This window comes from Limulus polyphemus, unplaced genomic scaffold (assembly GCF_000517525.1).
Source record: "Limulus polyphemus unplaced genomic scaffold, Limulus_polyphemus-2.1.2 Scaffold3246, whole genome shotgun sequence".
Taxonomy (NCBI): domain Eukaryota; kingdom Metazoa; phylum Arthropoda; class Merostomata; order Xiphosura; family Limulidae; genus Limulus; species Limulus polyphemus.
This window is the reverse complement of record NW_013668856.1, coordinates 36,115-63,188: the sequence shown is the minus strand read 5'-3', so window position 1 is coordinate 63,188 and position 27,074 is coordinate 36,115. Positions and strand designations below refer to the sequence as shown.

The window sequence follows — 27,074 nt, the reverse complement described above, 5'->3', positions numbered from 1 at the left end:
TATCTGTGCTCCGCCCACCACAGGTATCAAAACCCGGTTTCTAGCGTTGTAAGTCCGCAGACATACCGCTGTATCACTGGGGTCTCCTAGGTAGAAGCGAAGAATGGTTGATCATAAAAAAAAATACATTCTTGCCATAGCTAAATATCTGTTGACATTGTTGGTAATAGATGAAAAAAAACACATTCTTGTCATAGCTAAATATCTGTTGACATTGTTGGTAATAGATGAAAAAAAACACATTCTTGTCATAGCTAAATATCTGTTGACATTGTTGATAATAGATGAAAAAAACACATTCTTGCCATAGCTAAATATATGTTGACATTGTTGATAATAGATGAAAAAAAACACATTCTTGCCATAGCTAAATATATGTTGACATTGTTGGTAATAGATGAGGAAGCGAAGCTTATACACACGAATTCCTTTTTTCGTTAGATTAATATTCTTTATGTAGGTGTTGGTTGGTATCACGGCGGATTATCTCTGACGTTTATTCAGTTACACTAGCAGTGAACATGACTGAGTTCTGATTGCTACACGCATACATAAATCTTACTATAAAGACGATACATTACGTGTGTGTGTTAGCATCCATCACCAAGAGTTGGCTGGATCGAATACCATAATTTTTTGGTGTGGTAACTGGAAACTGTTCGATGGTGTATATGAGCTGTCTTAGGATTTTTGCCTGAGAAAGGGGATAAAAACACCCAAAAGTAGGGCACATTTCCATTATTTTTTGTAGCCTTCTGACTTTGAATTCAAAGACACAAGTACTTAATCAGTTAAATGAGTCAATTATTACCTTCCACAAGGCAGGGTATGCAATTAGCATCTAATGAGGTCATTGGGGATTTCCTAACAAAATAAAGAAGGGCGGGGAATATTATCTAACATTGTCCTTTATACAGTTTTTGCTTCCTTAACGGATACCCTCAGCTACTATATAAAATACTTTTAAGTTTCGGTTTTCACGTGTGGTTCAAGTAGAAAATACCAGATGTCTAAATGAGCATACACACGTGCACAAGGTAAGCATTTTATCACACAATTATTTGATTTTAAAAAGGTTCTGCTGTAGAGCAGATGATTTCAGCTGATAAAGCACATGTAGACGAATATCATATTATACCTTGTGTCACCTTTTAATTATAACTACGCTGGCGTGAAAATTTTATATACGTTTTTGTAATATCTATATACATCTACACCGTATATAATGGGTTCAGTTTATAGGAATATAATGTAATATATTACGCGTCGTAAGATACTCATTATTATTTTTAATACATCTATTGTAAATTACTCTGTATTGCCGAGGTCAGCTGGTACAAAGTCACGTGGCTACTACTGGCTACAACCCCCACTTCAGTACGGTCGACAAAGACATTTGTTTAATTAACTAAATGAAAATGACGCGAAAAAGCGTGAGAGTGAAGTGTTTCGCGACATTTAAGCACGTGACACGCAATTGATTCTGATGTATTAAAGCTAACAAATATTAACGTGGGTGAGAAAGTGGTCAATGAAGAAAACCATTGAAGCCAGAAAACGGAACACTGTGAGTTAATTGGACATTGAAAAACGACACGTGTTAGTTTGGTTAACCGCTATTAATTATGACTCCTGTGAACTTATCCGTAACTGTGATTGATATGGAGTCGCCTCCTCACAGCGAGAAATGTCACATAACTCTTTGTTGGGTCATTAATGATGACACTTTAATAACACACATCAATCTGTTATATTTCACTCCAGTTATCCTTATGAAAGTTTTGTTGTATCTCGTAGTGTATAAAATGTTTTGTTGTTTCAAATGTTAATAGCACGTGTTATGTTGCAAACAGTTCGTTGTTTTGTTTTTCTTGGATTTCGCACAAAGTTACACGTTGGCTATCTGCGCTAGCCGTCCATAATCTTTAAATGAGTAACTAGAGGGTAGGCAACTAGTAAATACCGCTCTACGCCAACTCTGTGGCTACTCTTGTCAGGCTGAATAGTGGGATGTGACAGTCGTTCTTATAACGCACCCACGGTTCCTAAGTGCATGCGGAGTGCGACATTTTTTGCCGGTAACAAGACGCGAACTACCGAACCTCAGTTCCACGTTCCGACACGCGGTCACTAGGCTGCACTCGGCCCTTTGCGTGAAGTGTTATTAACGTACATGATGTTCTTGACCGTAGTAATCTTGTATTTCAGAGTACAAACAGTGTAAAGATGCTACAACAGACAGTGTTCGTTCAACACTCATCGTTAATTAATAAACACTTATGGAGGATTATTTCTTTTAGTTTATGTGAGATAAGTTTTTATGTCAGCTAAGTTTATAGAATTTTTTTTTTACCCCTGACGTTTCCTTACATAGTACAGGGAAGAAAAAATAGCGTTTTCATATTCATTTCCTAGACATTCCAAGAAATCACGAGATTTGATCGCTTAACCTTTCACAACATTCGATCAATTTTTTCCATTTATCTCTCTGCTGGGTTTTGACGTCTTCTGCCCGTGTCGTGGAAAAAAGTCGGGTTTCTGTTTCTGGCCTGATTTTCAATAAGCAGGCAATAAATGTGTGTGTGTACTGCAACTTGGATGGTTTATTGTCCAAGACAGACGAAACATGTGTGAAAGCAAAGCCCCGTACTGTACAGGAGGAAGATCCGGCTCGTAAACTTAAAAAGAGAGAAAAAAAGTTAGACAGTTGGAAGATCAATGCTAATGTTCTTAAAAATTAAGTTTCCGACGAAATATATATGGGAAAAGAAGCAGCGAATTTCTGTTCGAAACTTCTAATGTCAGATTAAAGATTAATGTTTACTTTGTGTTGCTAAGTTCGTGACTATAATGTAATAGATAATTCTATCAACCTGTACTTATGACTGCCATTCTGGCACTGGCCATCGTAATTGAGAGTTTAGTGGTGTTTGCTTTGTGTTGCTAAGTTCGTGACTATAATGTAATAGATAATTCTATCAACCTGTACTTTTGACTGCCATTCTGGCACTGGCCATCGTAATTGAGAGTTTAGTGGTGTTTGCTTTATGTTGCTAAGTTCGTGACTATAATGTAATAGATAATTCTATCAACCTGTACTTTTAACTGCCATTCTGGCTATGGCCATCGTAATTGAGAGTTTAGTGGTTTATAGTCGGCAACATTTAAGTTCTGTTTAAGGTTGAACTGAAAGGAATAAAGATGGGGTGAGTTGATCAGCCACAGTTGACAATAACATCTGATATAACGTTAAATTGGTGAGTTGTATATCAAATCCTGAAGAAGACCGTATAATGCGGCGTTGAAGAACAGCTATAGCACTTTGGAATAGTCCTTATAAAGTTTCATTGAAGACGAATAGCACTTTGTAGTAGTCCTTATAAAGTTTCATTGAAGACGAATAGCACTTTGTAGTAGTCCTTATAAAGTTTCATTGAAGGCGAATAGCACTTTGTAGTAGTCGTTATAAAGTTTCATTGAAGGCGAATAGCACTTTGTAGTAGTCGTTATAAAGTTTCATTGAAGACGAATAGCACTTTGTAGTAGTCGTTATAAAGTTTCATTGAAGGCGAATAGCACTTTGTAGTCGTCCTTATAAAATTTCATTGAAGACGAATATCACTTTGTAGTAGTCGTTATAAAGTTTCATTGGAGACGAATAGCACTTTGTAGTAGTCGTTATAAAGTTTCATTGAAGGCGAATAGCACTTTGTAGTCGTCCTTATAAAATTTCATTGAAGACGAATAGCACTTTGTAGTAGTCCTTATAAAGTGTCATTGAAGGCGAATAGCACTTTGTAGTAGTCCTTATAAAGTTGTGTTGAAGGCGAATAGCACTTTGTATCAGTTCTTATAAAGTTGTGTTGAAGAGCAATAGCTCGTTGTATGATTGAAGTGATGATCCATGGGCGTCCGCGGGGTGGGGGCAATAAGGGCACTTGCCCCCTCCCTGGAAAATGAGAAACATAATTCTTACTTTATTCATTCAGCATATGTATGTGAATTTCATATTAAATTCACAATTTCACACTACCTTGTGATATTGAAGCGATGGTCTACAGTACAGACTTGTGGTTTACAGTGGAAGACCTTGTGATATTGAAGCGATGGTCTACAGTACAGACTTGTGGTTTACAGTGGAAGACCTTGTAATGTTGAAGCGATGATCTACTGTGCAGACTTGTGGTTTACAGTGGAAGACCTTGTGATGTTGAAGCGATGATCTACTGTGCAGACTTGTGGTTTACAGTGGAAGAACTTGTGATGTTGAGGCGATGATCTACTGTACAGACTTGTGGTTTACAGTGGAAGACCTTGTAATGTTGAAGCGATGATCTACTGTGCAGACTTGTGGTTTACAGTGGAAGTTCTTGTGGTGTTGAAGCGATGATCTACTGTGCAGACTTGTGGTTTATAGTGGAAGACCTTGTGATGTTGAAGCGATGATCTACTGTGCAGACTTGTGGTTTACAGTGGAAGAACTTGTGATGTTGAGGCGATGATCTACTGTACAGACTTGTGGTTTACAGTGGAAGTCCTTGTGGTGTTGAAGCGATGATCTACCGTACAGACTTGTGGTTTACAGTGGAAGACCTTGTGATATTGAAGCGATGGTCTACCGTACAGACTTGTGGTTTACAGTGGAAGACCTTGCGATGTTGAAGCGATGATCTACTGTGCAGACTTGTGGTTTACAATGGAAGACCTTGTGACGTTGAAGTGATGATCTATAAAGAGTTGTTGTTTACAATGGAAGACTTTGTGACGTTAAAGTGATGATCTAAAAATACTTGTTGTTTACAGTGGAAGACCTTGTGACGTTGAAGTGATGATCTATAAAGACTTGTTGTTTACAATGGAAGACTTTGTGGCGTTAAAGTGATGATCTAAAAAGACTTGTTGTTTACAGTGGAAGACCTTGTGACGTTGAAGTGATGGTCTATAAAGACTTGTTGTTTACAATGGAAGACTTTGTGACGTTAAAGTGATGATCTTAAAAGACTTGTTGTTTACAGTGGAAGACCTTGTGACGTTAAAGTCATGGTCTATAAAGACTTGTTGTTTATAGTGGAAGACCTTGTGACGTTGAAGTGATGGTCTATAAAGACTGGTTGTTTACAGTGGAAGACCTTGTGACGTTGGAGTGATGGTCTATAAAGACTTGTTTACAGTGGAAGACCTTGTGACGTTAAAGTGATGATATATAAAGACTGGTCATTTACAGTGGAAGACCTTGTGACGTTGAAGTGATGGTCTATAAAGACTTGTTTACAGTGGAAGACCTTGTGACGTTAAAGTGATGATATATATAAAGACTTGTTGTTGACAGTAAAATATATTATACCGTGGAACTTATCATCACTAACGTTTCATATTAAATACGTTATGGTATGGCCGATTTATTGCAATTTCACATCTCTAGTATGTAACGAACTAATACTTTTCTTCTATAAGTATAGTATAGAACATAAACATATAGAGAGTTGAAAAGCCACAGTAGGCTTGCCATTGAGAATTTTTCAAGCATCATTATTGTACATTTCGTTTTACTCCAATACTAATATTAAAATAATAAAAAACTATCAAATTTCGCTTTTGTGTACGTACTGTACTACATAAGTAAGACTTAAAATTTTAGAAAAAATGAAATTTAGTGAGATTATATGAAAGATGTGTAAGCAGAAAAAATGTTTTAAGATGTAATTAAAAATTCATGTTTATCATGGCGAATTGTGACTTTTGTTTCTCCAATAGGAGCGACGCTTTAGCAGTAGGAGACTATTTAATCTCAGTGAACGGGATTCGTACCACTAATCTCCGTCACGATGAGATCGTTAATTTACTGATGAACGCTGGGGACAAAGTCACCCTGGAAGTGGAGTATGAAGTTCCGGTATCAAGTAAGTTTTTGTTACAAATATACCAGTCATGAGCTGTTGTAGAAAGTCAGCCTGGAAGTGGTGGAATATGAAGTCCCGGTCTCAAGTAAGTTTTTGTTAGAGAAATACCAGTCATGAACTGTTGTAGAAAGTTTTTAGCTCATCTTCCTAAGCTCGATGATTACATCCAAACTTGCATTTTGTGTGTGTGTGTTGGCCCTCCGTTCATCCTACGTTGCTGTAAAGAATATATGTTTACCTGAATTTACGTTAACTCTGTGTGATAGAGTTGTATTATATACATAATCTCCTCCTGCTTGCTTATCAGAATGTGTACTGTTCAAACTATCAAAATATGTATTTGATCAAACTGTCTATCAAAATATGTCTTTGATCAAACTGTCTATCAAAGTATGTATTGATCAAACTGTCTATCAAAATATGTATTGATCAAACTACCTGTTTATCAGTAGATGTATTGATCAAACTGCCTATTTATCAGAACATGTATTGATCAAACTATCTATCAAAATATGTATTGATAAAACTGCTTGTCTGTCATAATGTATATTGATCAAAGTGCCTGTCTGTCATAACGTATAATGATCAAAGTGCCTGTCTGTCATAATGTGTATTGATCAAAGTGCCTGTCTATTAATGACCAAACTGTCGTTCTGTTTTTAATATTCTCTCTTCCTTGTGTACTTAAGAACGCTTCATTTCACATGTTTATCAACAAGTTTAACTGTTGCTTAGTTTTGTTAAAGTTTGTTTTCGTAATGCCTATTCAGCGTACAAACGCGGATTGTAAAATCCCATAACATACCGTACAGTATTTCTAGTGCCATTGTGGACAGTGTCGTTGTTTACAGGAAACAATCGCATATTGTCATATGTTTCTGAATAATGTCAACATTTGGTTAGAAGTTTAAATAAAGCAATACTCAAAATATATTCTATAAATTATAATAATAATCACCCTAGCCCCTCCTAGTCTTCACAGACGGCCCCGTGATGATTAAGACATCAAATTCAAAACACGTGTTATCTTTGTATCGATTTCTGCGTTTACTTGTACCTCTCTTGAAAGAAACGGTACTGAAAATGACTTGTATTAGTTATTTGTATAGCATTTTATGAGTTGATACTAAATAATGCATGCTTTCGGTTTCGCGCGCTATCTGTCTTTAAACAAATTGTTTTACACGGTCTGAAAAAGCAGATAAAGTAATCCATTAGGCAGACACAGATATTCAATACTTAGATAGGTGACAAAGATGTAACCAAAGTATATATATATAGTGGTTTCTTATGAAAAGCGAAACTAGTAAACACTGTAATATTATGTAAATTAAATATTATTCCAGCGCTGTTAAAACTGGTTTCTTTTATTTAATGTTAGCTGTGAGCCATTACAAACTAATGTTACAAAATTTGCTCTTTGTATACCGCACGTCCTTTACTCTTAATTACATAACGTATTCATTGTTTTAAAGATTAAACAGATAGTTAACAACAACCTTTATTTTTCTTACTTCTAGCGATAAACTGTGTGTTGCTCGAATTAATAATACATAAGAAATTTGGATCATTTTCCTTTCTTTATCAGGAAGTATAGAGATCATGATTCTGTCCGATCTCAACAGAAAATGTCTGTATGTATTTAATGAAAGATCTTCGAATTCCCCATGTGACACAAGTACCACCAGATGCGAGTACTGTCCGATCTCAACAGCAAATGTCTGTACGTATTTAATGAAAGATCTTCGAATTCCCCATGTGACACAAGTACCACCAGATGTAAGTACTGTCCGATCTCAACAGCAAATTTCTGTACGTATTTAATGAATGATCTTCGAATTCCCCACGTGACATAAGTACCACCAGATGTGAGTACTGTCCGATCTCAACAGCATATTTCTGTATGTATTTAATGAATGATCTTCGAATTCCCCACGTGACACAAGTACCACCAGATGTGAGTACTGTCCGATCTCAACAGCAAATGTCTGTACGTATTTAATGAAATATCTTCGAATTCCCCATGTGACACAAGTACCACCAGATGTGAGTACTGTCCGATCTCAACAGCAAATTTCTGTACGTATTTAATGAATGATCTTCGAATTCCCCACGTGATACAAGTACCACCAGATGTGAGTACTGTCCGATCTCAACAGCAAATTTCTGTACGTATTTAATGAATGATCTTCGAATTCCTCATGTGACACAAGTACCACCAGGTGTGAGGTAATGCACTTGGTTCTGGGCCTAGCTTAGCTTATTGGTTTCTATCATGTCCACAATAAATCATGCCCCTCACTTTGAGACTGTGGGTGCGTTATGAGAGTAACCCAGCTCTTGGGGGATGTTCGAAACAAACTATTCATTCTATTTTAATCACTATCACATAGATGTATTTGTATTCAGAGTAAATGAAGATTTTACGAGCACTGATCAAGGCTACGTGTTTATTATAGCATGGGATGCTGCCACCTATCTAGGGGGTAGCAACAGGGCATATACCTCTTCATTATCACGTGTACTTCTTCCAATAGCTTAGGCAGCAGTAATACATGATTATTACAGCTGAGATTCTAACATAAAAATTTTTGTCAAATGTAAAATCGGAGAAATACACGTGTTCTCGGGGATTTTCATAACTAGCAAAGCTTTTGCTAAAACAAAAATATTGTGTTCACATAATCAAGTAAATAACATACATATAGCTTTGGTTTTATATTTTTGAAGAAACATAAATGTATATGTGCGTCATTCCTTCTGTTCTAGGAATTTGAGAAGTACATACATTGATTGTACAATGAATGAAGTTCCTACATGTCATTTCAGACTTTAATGTTTTCAAAAGGAGTAGCGATCTGGTTGTTGTTTTGTTTAATGTTTATACTGTTGTTCTTTCTCCACAACAGCAGAAGGATCTATGTGTGTTCGTCCGAAAGTTATTCAAGTAACGTTGGAGAAGGAAAATGGAAGTTTTGGCTTTACACTACGTGGTGGCGCTTGTACAGATAGACTCAAGTCCAGACCACTCACCATCACACACGTTCGACCAGGAGGGCCTGCTGACAGGTTAGTTTACTGGATAAAAACAGGGAGCCTTACAGGCAGCTCGTTACTACACACTGTAAAAAAGCAACTAACACATTAGTTTTGTATATTGTAAAGGATAGAACTAAGAAACCGTTTTTACAGCTCATTACAACACTATTTAAAATACCAGGAGATGCAACTGGAAAGTTAATAGTCTATATTGTAATGGATAGAACCAAGAAATCTTACAGACAGCTCATTACTACACACTATAAAAAACAACTAATACATTAGTTTTGTATATTGTAATGGATAGAACCAAGAAACCGTTTTTACAGCTCATTACTACACTATGTAAAATACCAGGAGATGCAACTGGAAAGTTGATAGTCTATATTGTAATGGATAGAACCAAGAAACCGTTTTTACAGCTCATTACTACACTATGTAAAATACCAGGAGATGCAACTCGAAGGTTAATAGTCTATATTGTAATGGATAGAACCAAGAAATCTTACAGACAGCTCATTACTACATACTGTAAAATAAAAAAATGTTGGGCTCCAACTAGCATGTTGATTTACTGTATTGTAATGGATAGAACCAAGAAGATCTACAGAGAGTTGAATTTCCTGCTTTTTTTGTGGATGCAGTAATAAACTGTCTGTAAAGTTAAATGATACATCACATAACTGTGAAGAGTTTTATTTTCCCAGGGAAGGAACAATTAAATCAGGAGACCGTTTATTGGCTGTTGAGAACATTAATCTTGGAAATGCTTCCCTGCAAGATGCCTTAACAGTGCTGATAAGGCTGGAAGAAAGAGCTTTGTTCACGTTGGAGTATGATGTATCTGTAATGGGTAAGGTTTAAATGTTCTAATGCACGTGTAGCGGCTTCTAACATTATTTGTTTGTCTGTAAGACATCCAATGGTTATGTTTGATAATGTAATAATGGTGGGGGTTTGTTATGGAGATTGACGAGTACTGTAAAATTCAATAATTTTATATTAACCAGGTGGCACTACTGTTGAGCATGTTCATTGTGGCAACTGTACACAACTTGGCATATCCAATGCGAGATAAAAAGACTTTTTAATAAACAAATGTAATTGTTCAGAGAAGTGTTAATATCATCAGTAACTCCTAGAAAATAACGATACCATTTTGTGACATTACAAAAGTAAAAACAATGACTTGCATGCACTCCATAATATGTGTATTTTATGTTTATGAGTTGATGTGGTGTAATAACAATAGGTAACTTTTGCCTTGATTATAGTTACATTGAGTGACTTTTCTCCAGAATAGTTTAACACTAACTGACATAAAGTTAGTGTTAAAAAAGAGTATTATGTGTTATGTTACTGAAAGTTTAAATCTAAGAAAATGTTACCAGTCTATATTCTCTTAAAAAATTGATAATATAGAAATGGTATGTCAGTTTTTAAGCAATTACACTAACTTTTTATAAACAATGAATTTTGATATTTATAACTTTGATCACCCATTATTTTGGTAATGAAATTACCAGAACTGCTCTTTGCACTTTATGATAATAATGAATAAATTGTTACTTTGTTTGTGAATTGATTTAAGTTAGTAGTTTTTAATATGTGTGATGTGTCCAGTTGTATTATATAATACTGTGAAAATTATGAAAGTTTATACTGTGTCTTGTGTTTAATTGAATAAATTAGTTGCACTTTGCTAATTAAGTGTAATTGTGTTATTAAACAGATGCAGTTCGTAATGCTTCTGGCCCTCTTTTGGTGGAAATCGACAAAACTCCAGGCACACAGCTAGGGATAACTCTCACACGAATACACAGACCAGAAAATGCTATTGTCATTGAAAGTATAAAGCAAGCAAGTGTAGCAGAAAGGTTGGTTGAAAATCTTGTACAATAAATGCAATATTCTTTAATGGCTTCAATATCAAATATAGCCTGCTATGGAAGTACATAAAAAAGAAATTTCTCCTTCACATTCTTTTGATAACCCTTAAAAGCATCAGAAACCCAATAACCATGAATGATAAAGTCAAGGTGTACCGTTCTTGTTGTTGTTGTGTATTAAGAATGAAAGTTAAATATTTGCTTAAAAACTTAGCTGTTTTGCTCTTAGCTTTTCATAGAAAGTATTGTAACATGTAACAAAAGTAAAAAGCAACTGTGGTGATATTATTTTACGTTTGACAGCACCAATAATGTACAAAAGATCTAAATACTGCACAAAAAAAAAACCCTGAAAAATTTGCTACGATAATATGTAAGGGTATCATGCTCAAAGTGTAAGAAATTTTGTTTTGTGCATTAGCCAGCTTGTTTCTTTAGCTCCGAAAGATTGAAGAATGGCAGAATTTATGTTTAACTAGTATCAAAGTTGTATATGATTTACAGCTGACTAGAAATTGGTCATTTGGCTTTCAATATGTATTTGTTGCCTTTTACATTGAAGACATAATCATTTTTATTGGTAACATCTCTGTGGTTTCAAACCTTATGATTGATGATCAAATTATTGTAGAATACTTCAACTAGAAATTAATTCACTCGGTCTTACAAATGGTTATTTTTTATTGTACACTAATGTATTTTGAGTGTTTTATGTCCCATTGGTTAATTTTACTAAATAACTTTATAATTTATACTGTTGTGAAAAAAAGTATAATTCATCTGCAATGATTAATTTCTTATACATTCTTACAAAATGTAGATACATTAAAGAAATAGTTTAATTATAATTATAGTTAGCTTTATATGCATTCAATTTTAATAAATGATTTTGTGACACCTTAGATTGTTTAAATATTCACTTAGTTCTGTAATGTGTGAATGTTTTCAGTAAGTGACTCTTCACATACTTAAGATGAAAACTCATTACATTGAATAATTGGTTGAAATAGGGGCAGTCTTCAGTTATAAATATTAATGATTAAGAAAACTTTGAAGTTTTATTACCAGTAGTCAGTTTACTTGTTGTCTATCACTATAGTGTAGACTCTAGAAATGATTGTGTATCGTTAAATTAAATGGAAATTCTGAAGAGCTAATTTAGTTTCTTAGAGTTTGATGCTTAAATATGAATCATACAAATCATATCTTGTTCTCTTTGTTTTCACTAAATCATTGCCTTAATGATTAACTTGTAGATGTGGAGCACTTCATGTTGGGGACCACATATTAGCTATTGATGGCACAAGGATTGACCAAATGACAGTTGCGGAAGCCTCCCAGATTCTCAAGATGTCTCTTAAGGAAGTTATTAAGTTAGAAATTTTCCCTATCAGTCAGATGATCAGTCAGAGAGTTCCTGGAACTAAAGTCCGTAAAGGTAGTACAAAAGTCTTTTATAAGTGGAAATCTGTATCCTTTGTGTAATGTTCTCATAAATGATAAAGCATCATGTGAAACAGTCTTTATTCTGTACTTTCCTGCAATTATTGGTGATGAATGTAATGTATTCTGCATATTTTATCTTATTTTCACCCTCCTTTTTTTACTGAGTGACGATCTGCATACCTTTTATTAAACTTATTAAGTTCGAAAAGCCTAGCATTATGAATTTGACCAGTTTCGAACCTTGTTACATATTTGCATTGCTCATATCCTTGAAAGGAATTAACAAACATTTATAAAACTGAAATTTTTCTTCTAGGCTTTCTGCCACCATCTAATGTGGTACAATTGGGCTCCAATTTTAGCTACAATACCTTATCTTCTTTTGGGGATAAATCATCCTCATCATCTAGGCAGCCACTTCTTCCTCTTACCCAACCTATACATCAAGGAAGATGGGGTCAAAATTTGGATCATAGAAGACTTCTAGCCAAGTCTGTACCAGCTTGTTCTTCAAGTGGTGAGTACCCTTTTAGAAGTTCTGAACAAATTTTACTTTTATCATAAAATTCATTGTTTGTTTGATTTAGTAGTATTGTTGGTTGTTCAGTAGAAATTTTACAAGAAGAACTTTGTTCATGTGATAAATCACTGAATGCAATTTATTTTCTGTTGGAAATCTCCTTATAAGAGTTTCACTCTTATTGATCTCTCTTTTCCTTGTGTTAACTTCTTCAAAACTGCATTTTAAAGTTTTAATTATGACATTCATAGAAGAAAAAAAAATTATCTCCTGTAATTTTGTGTAATATTTTGCTAAATCTTAAGATAAATGCTTAATTCTTTCTAAACATTATTTTAAGAATAGCTTTAACTTGACTAAATATTTTTTTATACATAGCTTCCTTATCATCAACTGTAGCAACTTGGGTACCACCTACAGGTCAGCTCAGTTATACTGATATGACTGCTGTCACAATCCATGCTGATCATCGAGGGTTTGGATTTGCACTACAGGGAGCTACTTTTACTACAGAAATGTTGTCTGCTTCTCCATTTATCTCAGACATGGACCCTGGAGGCCCTGCTGAAAGGTGATGATGAATGTTTGATAGAAATATTGTCTTTAACTTGTGTAAAAACTTAGGTAAAAGTCTTGTAATGTAAAAAAGTAAACACCCAACCACGCGATACAGATGGTTTCAGAAGTAAGTGAGTGAAGATGAATTTTAGAACCAACAAATATGATTTATGCTCAGCGTGAGATATTGGAGAACATGTAAACTTTATGTTCAGCTAGATTATCTTGTTATTTCAGTTACTGCAAGATACACTTTCTGGCATTATGATAAAACAAGGTTCACTCTTACAGTAGAATCATTTTATTTATTCCCTGCTCTGAATGTGACCTTATTTTCATGGAGGTAAACTGTACTCTTAACATGAATAATCTTATAAAGACTATTTTTGCTTGGTTGATTTTAACAGTATAAATTTATTTTTCTGGTAAACATATATCAATTACCATTAAAACTTTGTATCAGTCTCTGCTTATCTAATGTTTATAATAGCCTGAGTAATTGCATATAATATTTTCTTCATTGAAATCAATGAATATAAATTATCTGACTATATCTTCTATTAGGCAGAGTTGTATAGTTGAGTTGAGAAAAGACCCACTGATTGGAAAAATGTATTTTTAAGTGGTAATATTCAAATAAACCATTTTTATACTGTTCAGTAGTATGTTAAAACTACTTACTGTAGATTACTTTGGGTTTCATAAGATAAATTCTTGGTGTTCTAGAACTGGCATTCTTCATGTCGGAGACAGGGTGTTAGCAGTAAACACTCAGTCTACCCAAGGACTGACTGTTGAAGAAGTTACTCAACTACTCCAGCGATCACATCCTAGGGTAACACTTGACATTGAGTTTGATGTAACAGAGGCTGTGGTACCAAGCAGTGGAACGTTTACTGTCAAACTGGCTAAACCAGGTGGTGGCCTCGGCATAACAATCACAGGTGTGTGAAAGACAAAATTTGGTGGACGTGATTTTAATTTTTGGTTTTGTTAGACAAATAGAGGTGAGATGATAGTATTTAATACCACAGTATAAAATGTGATACTTTTATTCAAATCATTAGTAAAGCTGTGACATATGAAAACAACTAAAGATATAAAATTTCATAGAATTAAGAAAAAAAAGTTGCTGTATGCTTTGTGATTGTTTTTAAACAGGTAACAAATTTGTAACAGTGTGGATTTGTATATAATGTGTGTGAATCGCACAAACAATGTGGATATGTATACTAAGTGTACTTCTCACATTTGTATAATTTTTGTAGAGAAATAACATCTTGTAATAAAGTTGTTTGATGCTTGTTACTAAATTACCAAAAGTACTGTAATAATGGTTTCAAAATCTGCAATATAAGACTTGAGGATTTAAATTATAGTTCCAGATATTCATAATTAGGATAAAAAAGTTTGCTTATTTCTATTGCTCATAAACCTCTAAGTTCCCTTCTTGCATTGTTAATGATTTAAGTATCTTTGTGTGTTTGCTGTTTTTCATAGCTCCAAAGAATCGACAACAAGGAGAACCCCTGATCATCTCAGACATTAAGAAAGGCAGTGTGGCTCATCGAACAGGAACTCTTCAACCAGGAGACAAACTGTTGGCCATAGATTCTGTACGGATGGACAATTGCACTGTAGAAGATGCTGCTGAAATCCTGCAAGCCTGTGATCAAATTGTGAAACTAAGGATTCGTAAAGATGAAACATTCTCTGGTGAGACACGTGGAAAGCTTTCTCACTAGAACTAAGCTTATGTCTTTATAATATATAAAAAAGAGATTAAAATGAACACTCTAAATTATATACACTTCAGTTAGTTTACTAGTCACTTTTTCCAGTGGTTATGAAATTTCTTTTTGATGTATTTCATTAGAGGTTTTATGTGTGTTAAATTTAATGAAACACCACACAAATACATTAAGCCATCTTTTTGTTTTATAACAGAAGAACCAGATGCATCTGGAAGTGTTGTGTATACAGTAGAGTTAGTACGCCATGGAGGACCTCTTGGTATAACCATCTCAGGCACAGAAGAACCTTTTGAACCTATTGTTATTTCTGGACTTACAGGTGGTGGTTTAGCAGAAAAGTAAGTGTATCAAATGTTAATTCTTATATGATAGATTAATTAATTTTTCATATTCATTCTGTGGTCATGCAAGCATGTGTATTCTAAACTTCTGTTAGTCTTTTAAAGACAATGTACAATCCGAAAAATTCTATGTAATGGCCTTTTAATGGAAGTACCTTAACAAGAGCACAAGTTTTACAGATTCAGTGAAAGTTTTACCATTAATTGGTTGACTACATGTTTTGCATGAAGGATTAAAGTTAAGGTTTATATTTACCCTTATGCATGAAAATATTAGGTTAAAATCAAGAAAATGTCAGTAAAACAAGTTCATTTATGTTTCATTGATTGGTCATTCAATGATTTAAATAAATTATGATACAGAAATATCAAACAACATACATACATATATATATGGATGGATTGTCACTAAAGACTATCCCTGGCAATATCACATGGTGCATATTGGTTAAACAATTAAAACTTAATATCAGTTTCTAAGAATGCATCAAATGCACTGGGAAACTGCATGGTGTCCTGGTGGGCCAATCTTTCCATGTATATACATATGCACATATTAATTCATCTAAAGCCTTTAATATTATTCAAAATATCATCCCATTAACTGAAAATATACAAATAATATACTTATATATGCAGGTATGTGTTTGTGTAAGTGTAATATATATATATAGGGTTAATAGTTCTTATCCAAGAGTCATGTAATTGCTGCTGGGAATATTATACTAACATATAAGTTTTTATTCTACTTCATTTAGCAAAAAAGAATGTTTCATAACAATAAATATTTTATTGTTATTTTGTTAGTGCACATCCATTGTAACCAATGTGTTATTTATTGCTGAATTTCTTTATAAATTTGAAGTAAAATCACAAAATAATAATTAAACTTTTGCTTATGTATAAGCATCATATGTGTTGTGAAAAATGTACTGGTAAAAGTTTGAAATGTAACACAAAGAATTAATTTTTGGATTTCTGTATAATGCTAACAGAACGGGAGCTCTTCATGTGGGAGACCGTCTTTTAGCTATCAACAACCAGAGTTTGAGAGGAAAACCTCTGAGCGAGGCTATACTTATGTTACAGAATTCTGGGGATGTCGTTACCCTAAAGATCTCCAAGACTCCAGACCAAAATCGTAAGAAATATTTGTATCAAATTCTAAATTTTCAATTAATTACTGTTCTTAATTTACATAAGAATAATACATATACGTGATGCTAATGGTTAGCAGTATGGATATGTATATAATTTGTGTTTATTACTGATCTGTAACAACATCACATATGGACAACAAGGGACCACATGGTCCTTCAAGGCTATCTTTACACATCCACTTTTTCTATTTCAAGAATTCATCATTTCCCATCTTAAATTCCTGTAAAGTTCTGGCCTCCATTATTGCTGATGGCAACTCATTCCATAACCCAATCATCCTGCTAGAAAAGTAAAACTGGTCTTAGCTGGTGCCTAGCCTGTCTTTGTCAGATCTTAAACTTGAATTTTACAAAGCTTCTTTTATCAGTCTCTATAGAATTTTTCCAACTGCAGAAGTAAGGCTAACTTAGTCTCCATATTCCAGTAAAATCTCGTCACCCAATATGAAATAGGAGTAACATTTGCAATCTCCAATCTTGATACACTTGTCTACTATTTACTATTTGTCTACTATTTATTGACCTACCAAAATTGAAATAGAGGAGCTCCTTTTAAAACCCTGTGGAAAAATCTTGTCCTGTCCTGGTTCTATATTTATTTTTAATCTTTCTACTTACTACCAAGGGATTAATATGTAGGTATGTGATTCAGGTCAGTTCCAATATTAAAGGTCTATAACATATAGTCTATAACTATACGATGAGTGTTCTACAGATTTGCAATGGTTGGTGTATTACGTATTCTGTAGTTATGTGGATTACATATAATTTACACTACAGATCTTTAACAATGTGATAATGGATATACTACAGATCTTTAACAATGTGATAATGGATATACTATAGATCTGTAACAATGTATGTATATGTGTGTGTGTGCTCTGACAGGTACTAACAATAATTAAAACATAAGGGTAGGCATAACAATATATAATTGTATGCATCATTCTAGAGAATTTCTATATCTGGTATTGTAAAATAATATTTGTATTTTAAACTTACAATCAGAAATGTTTTATATGCATGTTTTTTTATGGATAAAATTACACTTCTTTCGTTATTTTGGTCATGGATAATCATAGAAAAGCATTTCGTTTCTTAATAAATAAAAAATCAGATTTTATTATTATGATTTTTAATTGAATAGTTGTTTTAATTGTAGTTGTTAGCCAGATTGCTGGTTAGTTTGATGTAGTATTTACCATTATATTCAAGCAGATGAATTATTTTGATGAGGTAACCTCAAGGTTTCTTAAAACTTCTGAATTAACTTCAGTTTCTCTCAGATGACTGTAAAGAAATCCTTTGCTAAGATGATTCACTTTTCAGCATAGCCTCCTTAGCTAGTAAAAGAGAAGGGGATGTTCATAAACTTTTCGTTTCAGAATGATCAGACTCTTGCTTTGATATAATGCTTTTAAAATATGGCTTGCACTTACATGTTGTAAAAGACCGCAACATTTGTCAAATTCAAAGTCAAAATATTGCTACTTCTAATAATAGTCAAATTCAAAACCAAAATGTTGGATGTTTTGATAATGCAATATTATTTACAAGCATCTTTAAAGATTAGTTTTATTGTTAGAATCACCATATTTCACTTAAATGAATTATTTCTATATAGTAAGATTCAACTGGACATTGTTTCTTGTGAATATTTTAATTTTTTTAAAGTATTGTTCCTTAGAAGCACAATCTCAATATAATTCATAAAATTTTTGGACTTGCATATGTACTTCCACTAATCTTTTAAAGAGAAATTAAAATAAATTTATGTTTGTTTGTCTTGCAGCAGAAGAGAGTTTAAAACCAGGAAAGGAAGAGGTAGGCCTGACAGAGCAGTTGGATTCTGATTTTCATTTGAAAAAATTAATATATATATTTATAAATTTTTATTATTTGAACTCCTTTGTTTATAAAATACTAATAGAATACTTTTACACACTAACATATATTTGTTATTATAGGTAGATTTGTAGCCTCAGCAATAGTATTATATTTGTAGTAACTCTAAAACTTCTTCATAAGATTCAACATCTTTTGCTTGCACCTAAGGCTTCTTATGGAGGGGCCGAATGCATCCCGGTATCTAGCCTGTCAGATTCTGGATGTGATATTCCATGGTTCTCATCCTGTTATTGTAACACACAAAAAATCTCATTTCACACTTAGTGGCTGTGGGTGCATTATAAGAGTTATATTCAAGTCCTTGATTTAGTCTTATAAGAGTATCCCTAGAATTGGTGGCAGGTTCTGTTGACTAATTGTTCCCCCTCTTGTCTCTCATTTGAAAATTAGGTATGGCTAGCACAGATAGTTCTCATTCTCATAGAGCTTTGTACAAAATTCTAATGGGGGAAACTATGTTCTATCTCATAGTGTAAAAGTGAGTCATCATAAGAAGCTCTGGTGCAAGTAAAAATATGTTGTATCTGTCGGAGTGTAAAAATGAGTTACTTACACATTAAACTTTTCTGGTGACTCATTTTTACACTCCGACAGGTACAACATCCTTTTTACTTGTATGTAATGTTCAGAGTAGGAAACAGAAATGTGAAGAAAATTTTTTTTGTCAAGAGCAGTTTGAAATTTATAAATGTTGAATTAAATTTTTTCTGATGAGCTCAATAAATTGTTTCCCAAACACAGCAAACACAAGAAAGAGATACTTACCTAAAAAGTATCAGCAAAACCCTTCCAAGTGTGGATAGTGCTGTAGAGTCCTGGGACAGTTCAGGACTGGAGATTTCTATCAATGAGATGCAGTCCAAAGAAAGTTCAGGAAATGGAGAATGTGATGATACAGGTAGGGCAGTTTCACTGTAAAATATCTCTAGTGTGAGTTGGAAAGTATGAAACATGGCTCTCTTTAGTGAGGAGCATTTCTTTGTTGGCTGCACTTGTAATTCATCGTTGTTTGTAACACTACGATATTAATGTTACATCCGAGTTCAACATCTTGGGGAAGTGAGGCCAACAGAGAACTTCCCTGCACTAAAGAGAGCCTGCAGATACATAAGGTAAATGCATCCTGAGTTAAACATAAACCAAACAGCATCATCTTTGCTTCTAAATATATGTATTGTATGTTAATGAATGAAGCAAAAAAAAAGTTTTAAATGCCGTGAAATGGATGATATGTAGTTAACTTTTGCTCATAACATCTAATACTTGTGTGAGACTTGTGGTCTACTTTTTTCATTTTTTAAAAAATAAAATGTGCATCGAACCCATATTGAAGAAAGAATGTTGAGTATGAGTCAGAATTTACAAATTGTATCTACTCAAAATTGGCCAGCTGTGTTACAAATGTACTAGTCTGTTGTACACAGAAAATCAGATGTGTTACAAATGTATTTGTACTCAAAGTATGCATTTGAAGAATAAAAATACTTTGTTCATCATAAAGTTTCATAATCTCCAGAACCTCCGAAAATGCATATCTTCAGTGTTTTCAGTACAAGTGTATATCGTATCTAGTATTTACACTATGCCAAAACTGTCACTAAATGAATAGTGTAGGGTAAAATGAATAGTTGATAATTCTAACATCAAAGTACATTATACCATATTGAATGGCACTCTTTAAAAGGTTGTGGCATGTGCACTTGGACCATCATCCATGCACATTAGGTTAATATTTTATTTCATGGGCATGAAAGTTCAAATATTCATGTGTGAAAAAGAAAACATTATGTCTTTGTTGTTTTTTTTTATTGCATTTTATCATCCAAAAGCCTTGGTAATGAAAGGGTTATTATCTGATTTTTAAACGTAACATAATGTCCCATCCTCTAATCTAAACTAAAACCATTAAATAAAAAACCTCAGAGTCAGCCCTTATCATTCATGTAGTTATCAAGCTTTTTCTTAACTTAAATTTACTGCCTCCAACAAAGGCCAACCACTTTGTTAAAAAATAAAACTGTCTTAGCTGAAGATGACTCCTACCCTGCCAAAATTTATATTTGTGTCCTTTAGTCCTACCATTCTCACCATTAAAAATTAGCTATAGGTTTTTTTGTTTCATCATACATGTTTACAAATATTTAAAGCTTATTTTCATTTCAAAGGATAATAATTGTTAATTTTTAAAAAGAATAGTTCTTACGTAACTTTAGGTTTCAAAAACCTATTTTGAATTTGTGCATTTATTAACTAATATATTCAAGTAAGTTTAAATAAAATTATTAAGTCTAGTAGCTTCTAAATAAAACTTCATGAAATAATTTCTCTAAAACATTTAATAAGAGGTGGAAAGTTAGTAAATTAGACGTTGTGTATTTGAAAAACAAATTTATAGATAAACGTTTTTCACATTTAAAATTCCTGTATTATAAAGATTCAATTTTATTAACTTTTATCACTCTTAGAACAATCTTCTTCTCAAAAATGGAATTTTAATTCTGAATCTGAACCTAATGAAAATGAGGATAGTCTTAAACCAAGAGAATTGGATGTTGAAAACTGGGAATACCAGACTCGTACTAACCACAGTTGTCGAAGTTGTGGCAGCAGTCATTCTAGTGGCTCAGGTGGGAAGCATACCAGTTGGTCAGAAGCTTTAGAAAACTTTGAACTATGTATGCGGCCAGAAATACTGGGAAGAGATCAGGGTATTGCGGAAAATGATCCTGTTCGTCGGGCAAATTCACAGTCCCAGTTTTGTGGCACAATGAATTCACCTGGTGAAAGCATAAATCAGTCAAAGTCTCGAACAGTATCTTTGGAACAACTTAATGATATAGTTAGCCAACCAGGGCAATCTGAAGATGGATCACAGAGGTGTAGCACTTTACCAAGTTCTATATCCAAAAGAAACAGGGAACAAGCCCACCAGAGTACTGATCATGGTGCAGTGTCTCTATATTCTTCTTACCAGAGCTCTTTGGCTGTCCCTGTGCCAATTGAAATCCACAAAGTGACACTTTTTAAGGATCAAGTGTATGAAGACTTTGGGTTTAGTGTGTCTGATGGTCTCTATGAAAGAGGAGTCTACATCAATAGGATACGACCTGGAGGACCTGCCAACATTAGCGGTATTTTGAAACCCCTAGATAGGATATTACAGGTAGAACAATTATAACTTCTAGTTCTCTCTAAAATAATCATCACAGTGTTGAACTGTATATTTTGAGTGAAGTCTTTACATTATTAATATACAATTTTTCATGTAATGTAGCCTTTATAATACATACTACGAAGTAACATTAAAAGTTAAAAATTACATCTAATAACACATTTCAGCAGCATTAAATACTTTGTGTAATTCTCAGTAGAAGTTTGTGAATTTTAAAAGAATATTTTAAGAGTTGAAGAGGGAAATCAAGTTAAAAATATTTGAAATAAAGTGCATAAGATCTTGCTGTAAATTTTTAATGGAATGGCTTGTATATAAAAGATAATCAAATGTGTTTAATTTTTTGTTTCATCGTAAACTTTCTTATTCTAGATAGCTGTAACTATTTTGCTGTCTGTGCATTTCTAGGAAGCTTTAAATACCCAAGTATTAAAGTAGTCAGTTTCTTTGAAATATTTATTATTTATTAATAATGTTTTTTAAATTACTATTTTTTTTTAGGTAAACAACACCAAAACTCATGATTTTGACTGCTGTCTAACAGTTCCACTGATAGCAGCAGCAGGGGACCGTATAGAACTTGTTGTTAGCAGGCCAGCTTATGAGAGCCGGATGTCTCTAGCAGCTAGTACTCTTGGAAGGGGAAGTGTACTTCATCCTTGGATGGATGAAGTAGATAGAGAAGATTGCTCATCACCTCTTCATCCACCTGAAGGTGCTGAATTGTTATCAAAAGCTATTTGATTTGAATTAAAGTAACAGCTGAGATGTAAAGTAATTTTCTTCTTCAAAGTGTTATTGTTAAAATAAAATGTGTTCAATAGTCAGTCTACTTTACTTAATTAAAGGGAAAATGTACAAGGTATTATTAGAAAATCTACTTAAGTCATCTTCATCTTACAAACAACTTATTTTCATTTTGCTTTAGACTGGTTTCATTGTGAATGGGCTTTGATATTGTCTTATATCTGTAAAGCACTACTTTATTAAATACACCAGTCTTAAATGTATTCATAATTCAAAGAAAGATTATTGAAAAGCTAGCATTCCATTTTTTTTTTTTATGGGACAATTGGTATGCCTATCGTAATGTCTCTTTTCTCTAGCTTTTCTACTTAGTATTGATAAAATAACAAGAAGGATAAAGAAAAGGAATTATTCAGAATACTTTGAGAAATTTCTGTGAAATAAGGTTTTTTTATTGACACTGGTAATGACCTCAGTAATATCATGTTTATCACATGTTCTTCAACTTAAAAACTAGGTAAGGTTATGTAAGGTAATTAAGAATGAAACTTTTCAAATTAGCTAGGAGCAAGAAAGTATTTCTTGTTCAATTCTTCATAAAATGCTAGCACAAGGAATTGAAGTGCCTTATTTTTTAAGTTTTTTTTGTTAGCATTTAAGAGTTTGTTAAATATGTTTGTTATTTTATTAAAAAAACAATTGTTTGATATATTTTAGTCACATTTTACCAAGTTGTGAAATTAGCAAACTTGAGGTTAATTTGTTTATTAATTCACTTGAACTATGTTTTATTTTGTGTAGTTTCTAACAAACCACTGCTAATCTTGTATATTGATACTTCAGAATTAGTAATTAGGGGACTGCTTCTGTATTATATGAAATGAACCAAAATGATTCACTCAGTACTGAAAGAGGAATATATTCATAACTTAAAGACATTATTTGCTTGGAAGGAAAGAAAAATAGATTTATTTCCAAAGCTTTGTTGTATAAAAAACACAAATTGTATGATTTAAAAGAAAATTAAATGTGTAAAATACACAAAATGTTTCATCACACTTATTAAATTTATAAAACTACAGTCGTTTTTTTTTTATAAAGACTTGAATTTAATGAATATTTTATAAAGAATTGCACAGGGGCTGTATTTATATAATGTAAATATCAAACGAGAAAGTACTAACTTTTACTGGCTCTCATTAGTTTAATTTTTTCATAAAATATTTAATTTTTTTACTACAAAAAAAAAAAACATCTGTTAGAATCATGATTCATAATATGAAACATAGAATGAAATAAAGGTAGTTACCAACTGGACAATATAAAATAATCTGTACTTACTTCCATTCCTCAATGTTAATATGATTTTTAAAAAAAAATGTGACTTATTTCCAGTTTTAATGTAACAACTGTTGTTATACTCTGAAAGTACATGTTATTTAACATTTACACAGAACTTCAAACATGAACAGTGTTTCATCTGCAATTAACATGACTTTTATCACAAAATTTAGGCCTTTTGTTGAAGAGTGTTGTTCAAAGTTTGATATCATGTGAGTGATGAGTCAGCTACAGACTGTTTAACATTGCATGAAGGGAAAAATGAGTTGTTTAATGACCAGAATATGATAGATGGTACTAGTCTTATAGTTATAGTCACCCAGTTTAATATATTTGATGTTTTTTGTTGTTGTTTTTTTAAATATATTCAATTGATAGTAATAAGGGTTATAATAAGGGTTATGATAACATATGAAGTAATTATTCATTCAGAAACAGATGTGTGTAGATGTTGTTGTTTTTTTTTCAGTTTCATGCTGGAGAGAGAGGTGTATGTGATGGAGAATTTAAGAAGCCTTGTAAATTTTGTAACAATGTAAATTTATTGATACCAGGATAGGACACGCTAATTCAGATGTTTAGTATTTATTGGAGAACGGCAAGTGTGTGTTCCATCACTGAGAAATTGTTTCATTATAGCACTAAAAATATAGCAAGCATCTCCAATGTACAGTAAAATATGATACCTAATAATAAAGAATGCCATTTTAAAACCAAAACCATGAAGCACGTAAGATTAGCTTACGCCGTACATAATCTGTCATTGGAAAGGATCGATGATTAGAAATCATAGAATCTTTCGACCTGCACCTTCAATTACACAATTTATTGTTTACGCATTAGAAATATCTTAAAACAATTATCTAGAAGGGCTTTTTTTTTCTTTAATATTTTCCAAGCAATACAATAGTTAGGTCTGTCGATAAAACAGTACAAAAAACTCGGATAATGCATGGAGGAACGTTACTGGTAGGCATTGGAAGTGAACTCTTTATTGAATTCAGTAAAATATATATCTGTCGTTGTGTTTTACATTCATCCCAACGAGTGAGTTTTCAGGTTCATTACGTCACAAGTGCTAGTCGCTTAACGTGTGGAATGATGACACATATAATTTGTTTTTACTCGTTTATGAGACTTATTTCTAAGTTGATTTCATTGGCTGTTATTAGTGTTATAAAAGGATACATTTAGAAAGAAAAACTACAATTGGTCAGAATTCATAAAACAGGAACTTGCAAGCTTTCATCAAATAAAGAGAGGAGATTTTAAATTTTTTTTTTTTAAATTGGAAAGCAGAATTAATATAGAAATCTCCATAAGATTAAGATGTGAAACTTTTTAATTGCATTCTCTAAGCGAAATATTGAAAACGTATGGTAGAGGAGGCAAGAATTATTGTATTTGAATAATAATATTAATAATACACCAAAAATATAGTCGGTAATCATCGCGCTTGGACAGCAGTTATGTAGCAAATTATATGAAAATATAATGTATAATCTACGTATACGACTTTTGTGTACCCATTAAATTCTTCTTCGACGGCCACGATCTTATGGAACAGCAGTCAGTGAACCGGTCATCGCATATTACAAACGAAGCTTAAATAGTCCTTTTGATTAACTTATTTCTCTAGAAATCAAAGTTACAAGGTGGATCAAATTTCCTAAATATTTTGTATTATTGAGTGAAAAAGGGAATATACCTTATATATTATTTTTTTCTAAATTAATGTAAATAACTATGGAAACACATAAGCGATACACATACTGTAATCATAAGCAACGAGTAATGGCAATTAGATGGTGAATTTTTTTTTTAATGGTACAAAGATCGTTACAAAAATATACGTGTGAAAAGTGAATAAATTATACAAGGCACAAGTATTTTGTAATTGACCTTTTTTTTTCTTCACACAGAGCCATGCTGTCTTACAGCTTATTAGTGACAAATTGTGGAGTACTGTTGTAAATATCATGTATAATCCAACTAAGTTGTTTGTTCGCCCTTTCGGCTTTTCAGTTTTACGTGAGTCCATACATACTCAAAAATGTTCATGTCTGTACTTCGTGTAGGCCAAACCATGGTTTGAGTGTTCCAGTGGCCTCTTTTTACAGTCATTGTTTTACCATATTAGCTTGGTATCTGGTCTTGCTAGAAGATGAATCCCCAACTGATAAGTTGTGTACCTGAAGGAATTGAAAGGATGGAACAGAATTTGCATATATTTGTTAGCAGTTTTGTGTAGGTCACGAACACCACTGACTGAGATGAAGCCCCAAACTTGTACTGATACCCCACCATGCTTCACTGTACATATTCACTATGGTAGTGTTCTCCTCTCCACCATTGAAAAAAACTATTATTATTTATTTTCTAACAATTTGAACTAATAATGTTTGGAGACGGCTTGAATGGGTAATGAAGAAAAACTTCAATATCAGTTTAACATAACAGCAAGTATACAACGTTTCGACAAGGTTCTGTCATCATCAGGTACTTGTAATGCAAAGGGGTGATACAGAGACTTTTATAAATTGGTATAAGTTGGGATTTCTCTCTTTCGAATATATGTATTTGGAATGATCATTCATGTAGTTAATCCAAGGGTTGAGGGATACCAAAATTGGACCCTGTTATGGCTTAAAAGTATGATATTACATTATTCTATCTTCATCCAGTGCAGACATGATATTATAATGCTCTCTGTCACCAGCAGCCAATGGGAACTCGCAACAGAAAAAAAGAAATGTAGAGGCTAGCCATTAGGTAAAAATATAGACAATGTTCTGAATAAAAATCCATTTTACTTCCTCGCTTGAACTTCCTTTGCATCTATTTTTGAAATATTACTCTGCATAAAATTTCCAGAACCTATAGTTGATCGATAACAGTGTACCTATATACCACACAATAACCAAAATATGGCAACAATGTAGTGCGGAATACAATTGTCAATTTAGAGAAATAAGAAATTAAAAGAATAGATAACTTTCAAGATAAATTTACGTATTAAAATATAATTAAATTTTGCATGCTTTCATGAATTTAGTATTAGTGAAATACAAAATTTCAAAATACTTCATGATTGTACATAAACTTCATCTTTTAGGGTGGTCAAATGAGTTTACTTCCTTATTAAATTATAATACAGTAGTTAATTTGCATAAATATTAATTTTATCAAAGTGTATATCGCCAAAAGATACACTACACTGAGTGGTCACAAGTAAATAGACACCTAATTTTTCGTCATTTAACTGATTTATGCTTACTAATATAATATATATATATATA

The 27,074-nt window shown here is 32.9% G+C and overlaps 1 protein-coding gene across 1 annotated transcript in view; it reads left to right on the top strand.

Annotated features, from left to right (window-relative positions):
• LOC106468979 (glutamate receptor-interacting protein 1-like) overlaps positions 1–23,436 on the top strand; it is a 30,982-nt gene extending 7,546 nt beyond the window's left edge. The window contains exons 4-18 of the mRNA XM_022397376.1: positions 5,755–5,900; positions 8,810–8,969; positions 9,647–9,792; positions 10,672–10,816; positions 12,085–12,266; positions 12,591–12,791; positions 13,173–13,365; positions 14,079–14,296; positions 14,853–15,068; positions 15,300–15,444; positions 16,443–16,588; positions 18,400–18,431; positions 19,257–19,413; positions 20,981–21,678; positions 22,189–23,436. Of these exons, the coding sequence (XP_022253084.1) occupies positions 5,755–5,900; positions 8,810–8,969; positions 9,647–9,792; positions 10,672–10,816; positions 12,085–12,266; positions 12,591–12,791; positions 13,173–13,365; positions 14,079–14,296; positions 14,853–15,068; positions 15,300–15,444; positions 16,443–16,588; positions 18,400–18,431; positions 19,257–19,413; positions 20,981–21,678; positions 22,189–22,431 (3,028 nt within the window). The 3' untranslated portion in view covers positions 22,432–23,436. The remainder of the gene's footprint in view (positions 1–5,754; positions 5,901–8,809; positions 8,970–9,646; positions 9,793–10,671; positions 10,817–12,084; positions 12,267–12,590; positions 12,792–13,172; positions 13,366–14,078; positions 14,297–14,852; positions 15,069–15,299; positions 15,445–16,442; positions 16,589–18,399; positions 18,432–19,256; positions 19,414–20,980; positions 21,679–22,188) is intronic.
• Positions 23,437–27,074: the final 3,638 nt, after the last annotated feature.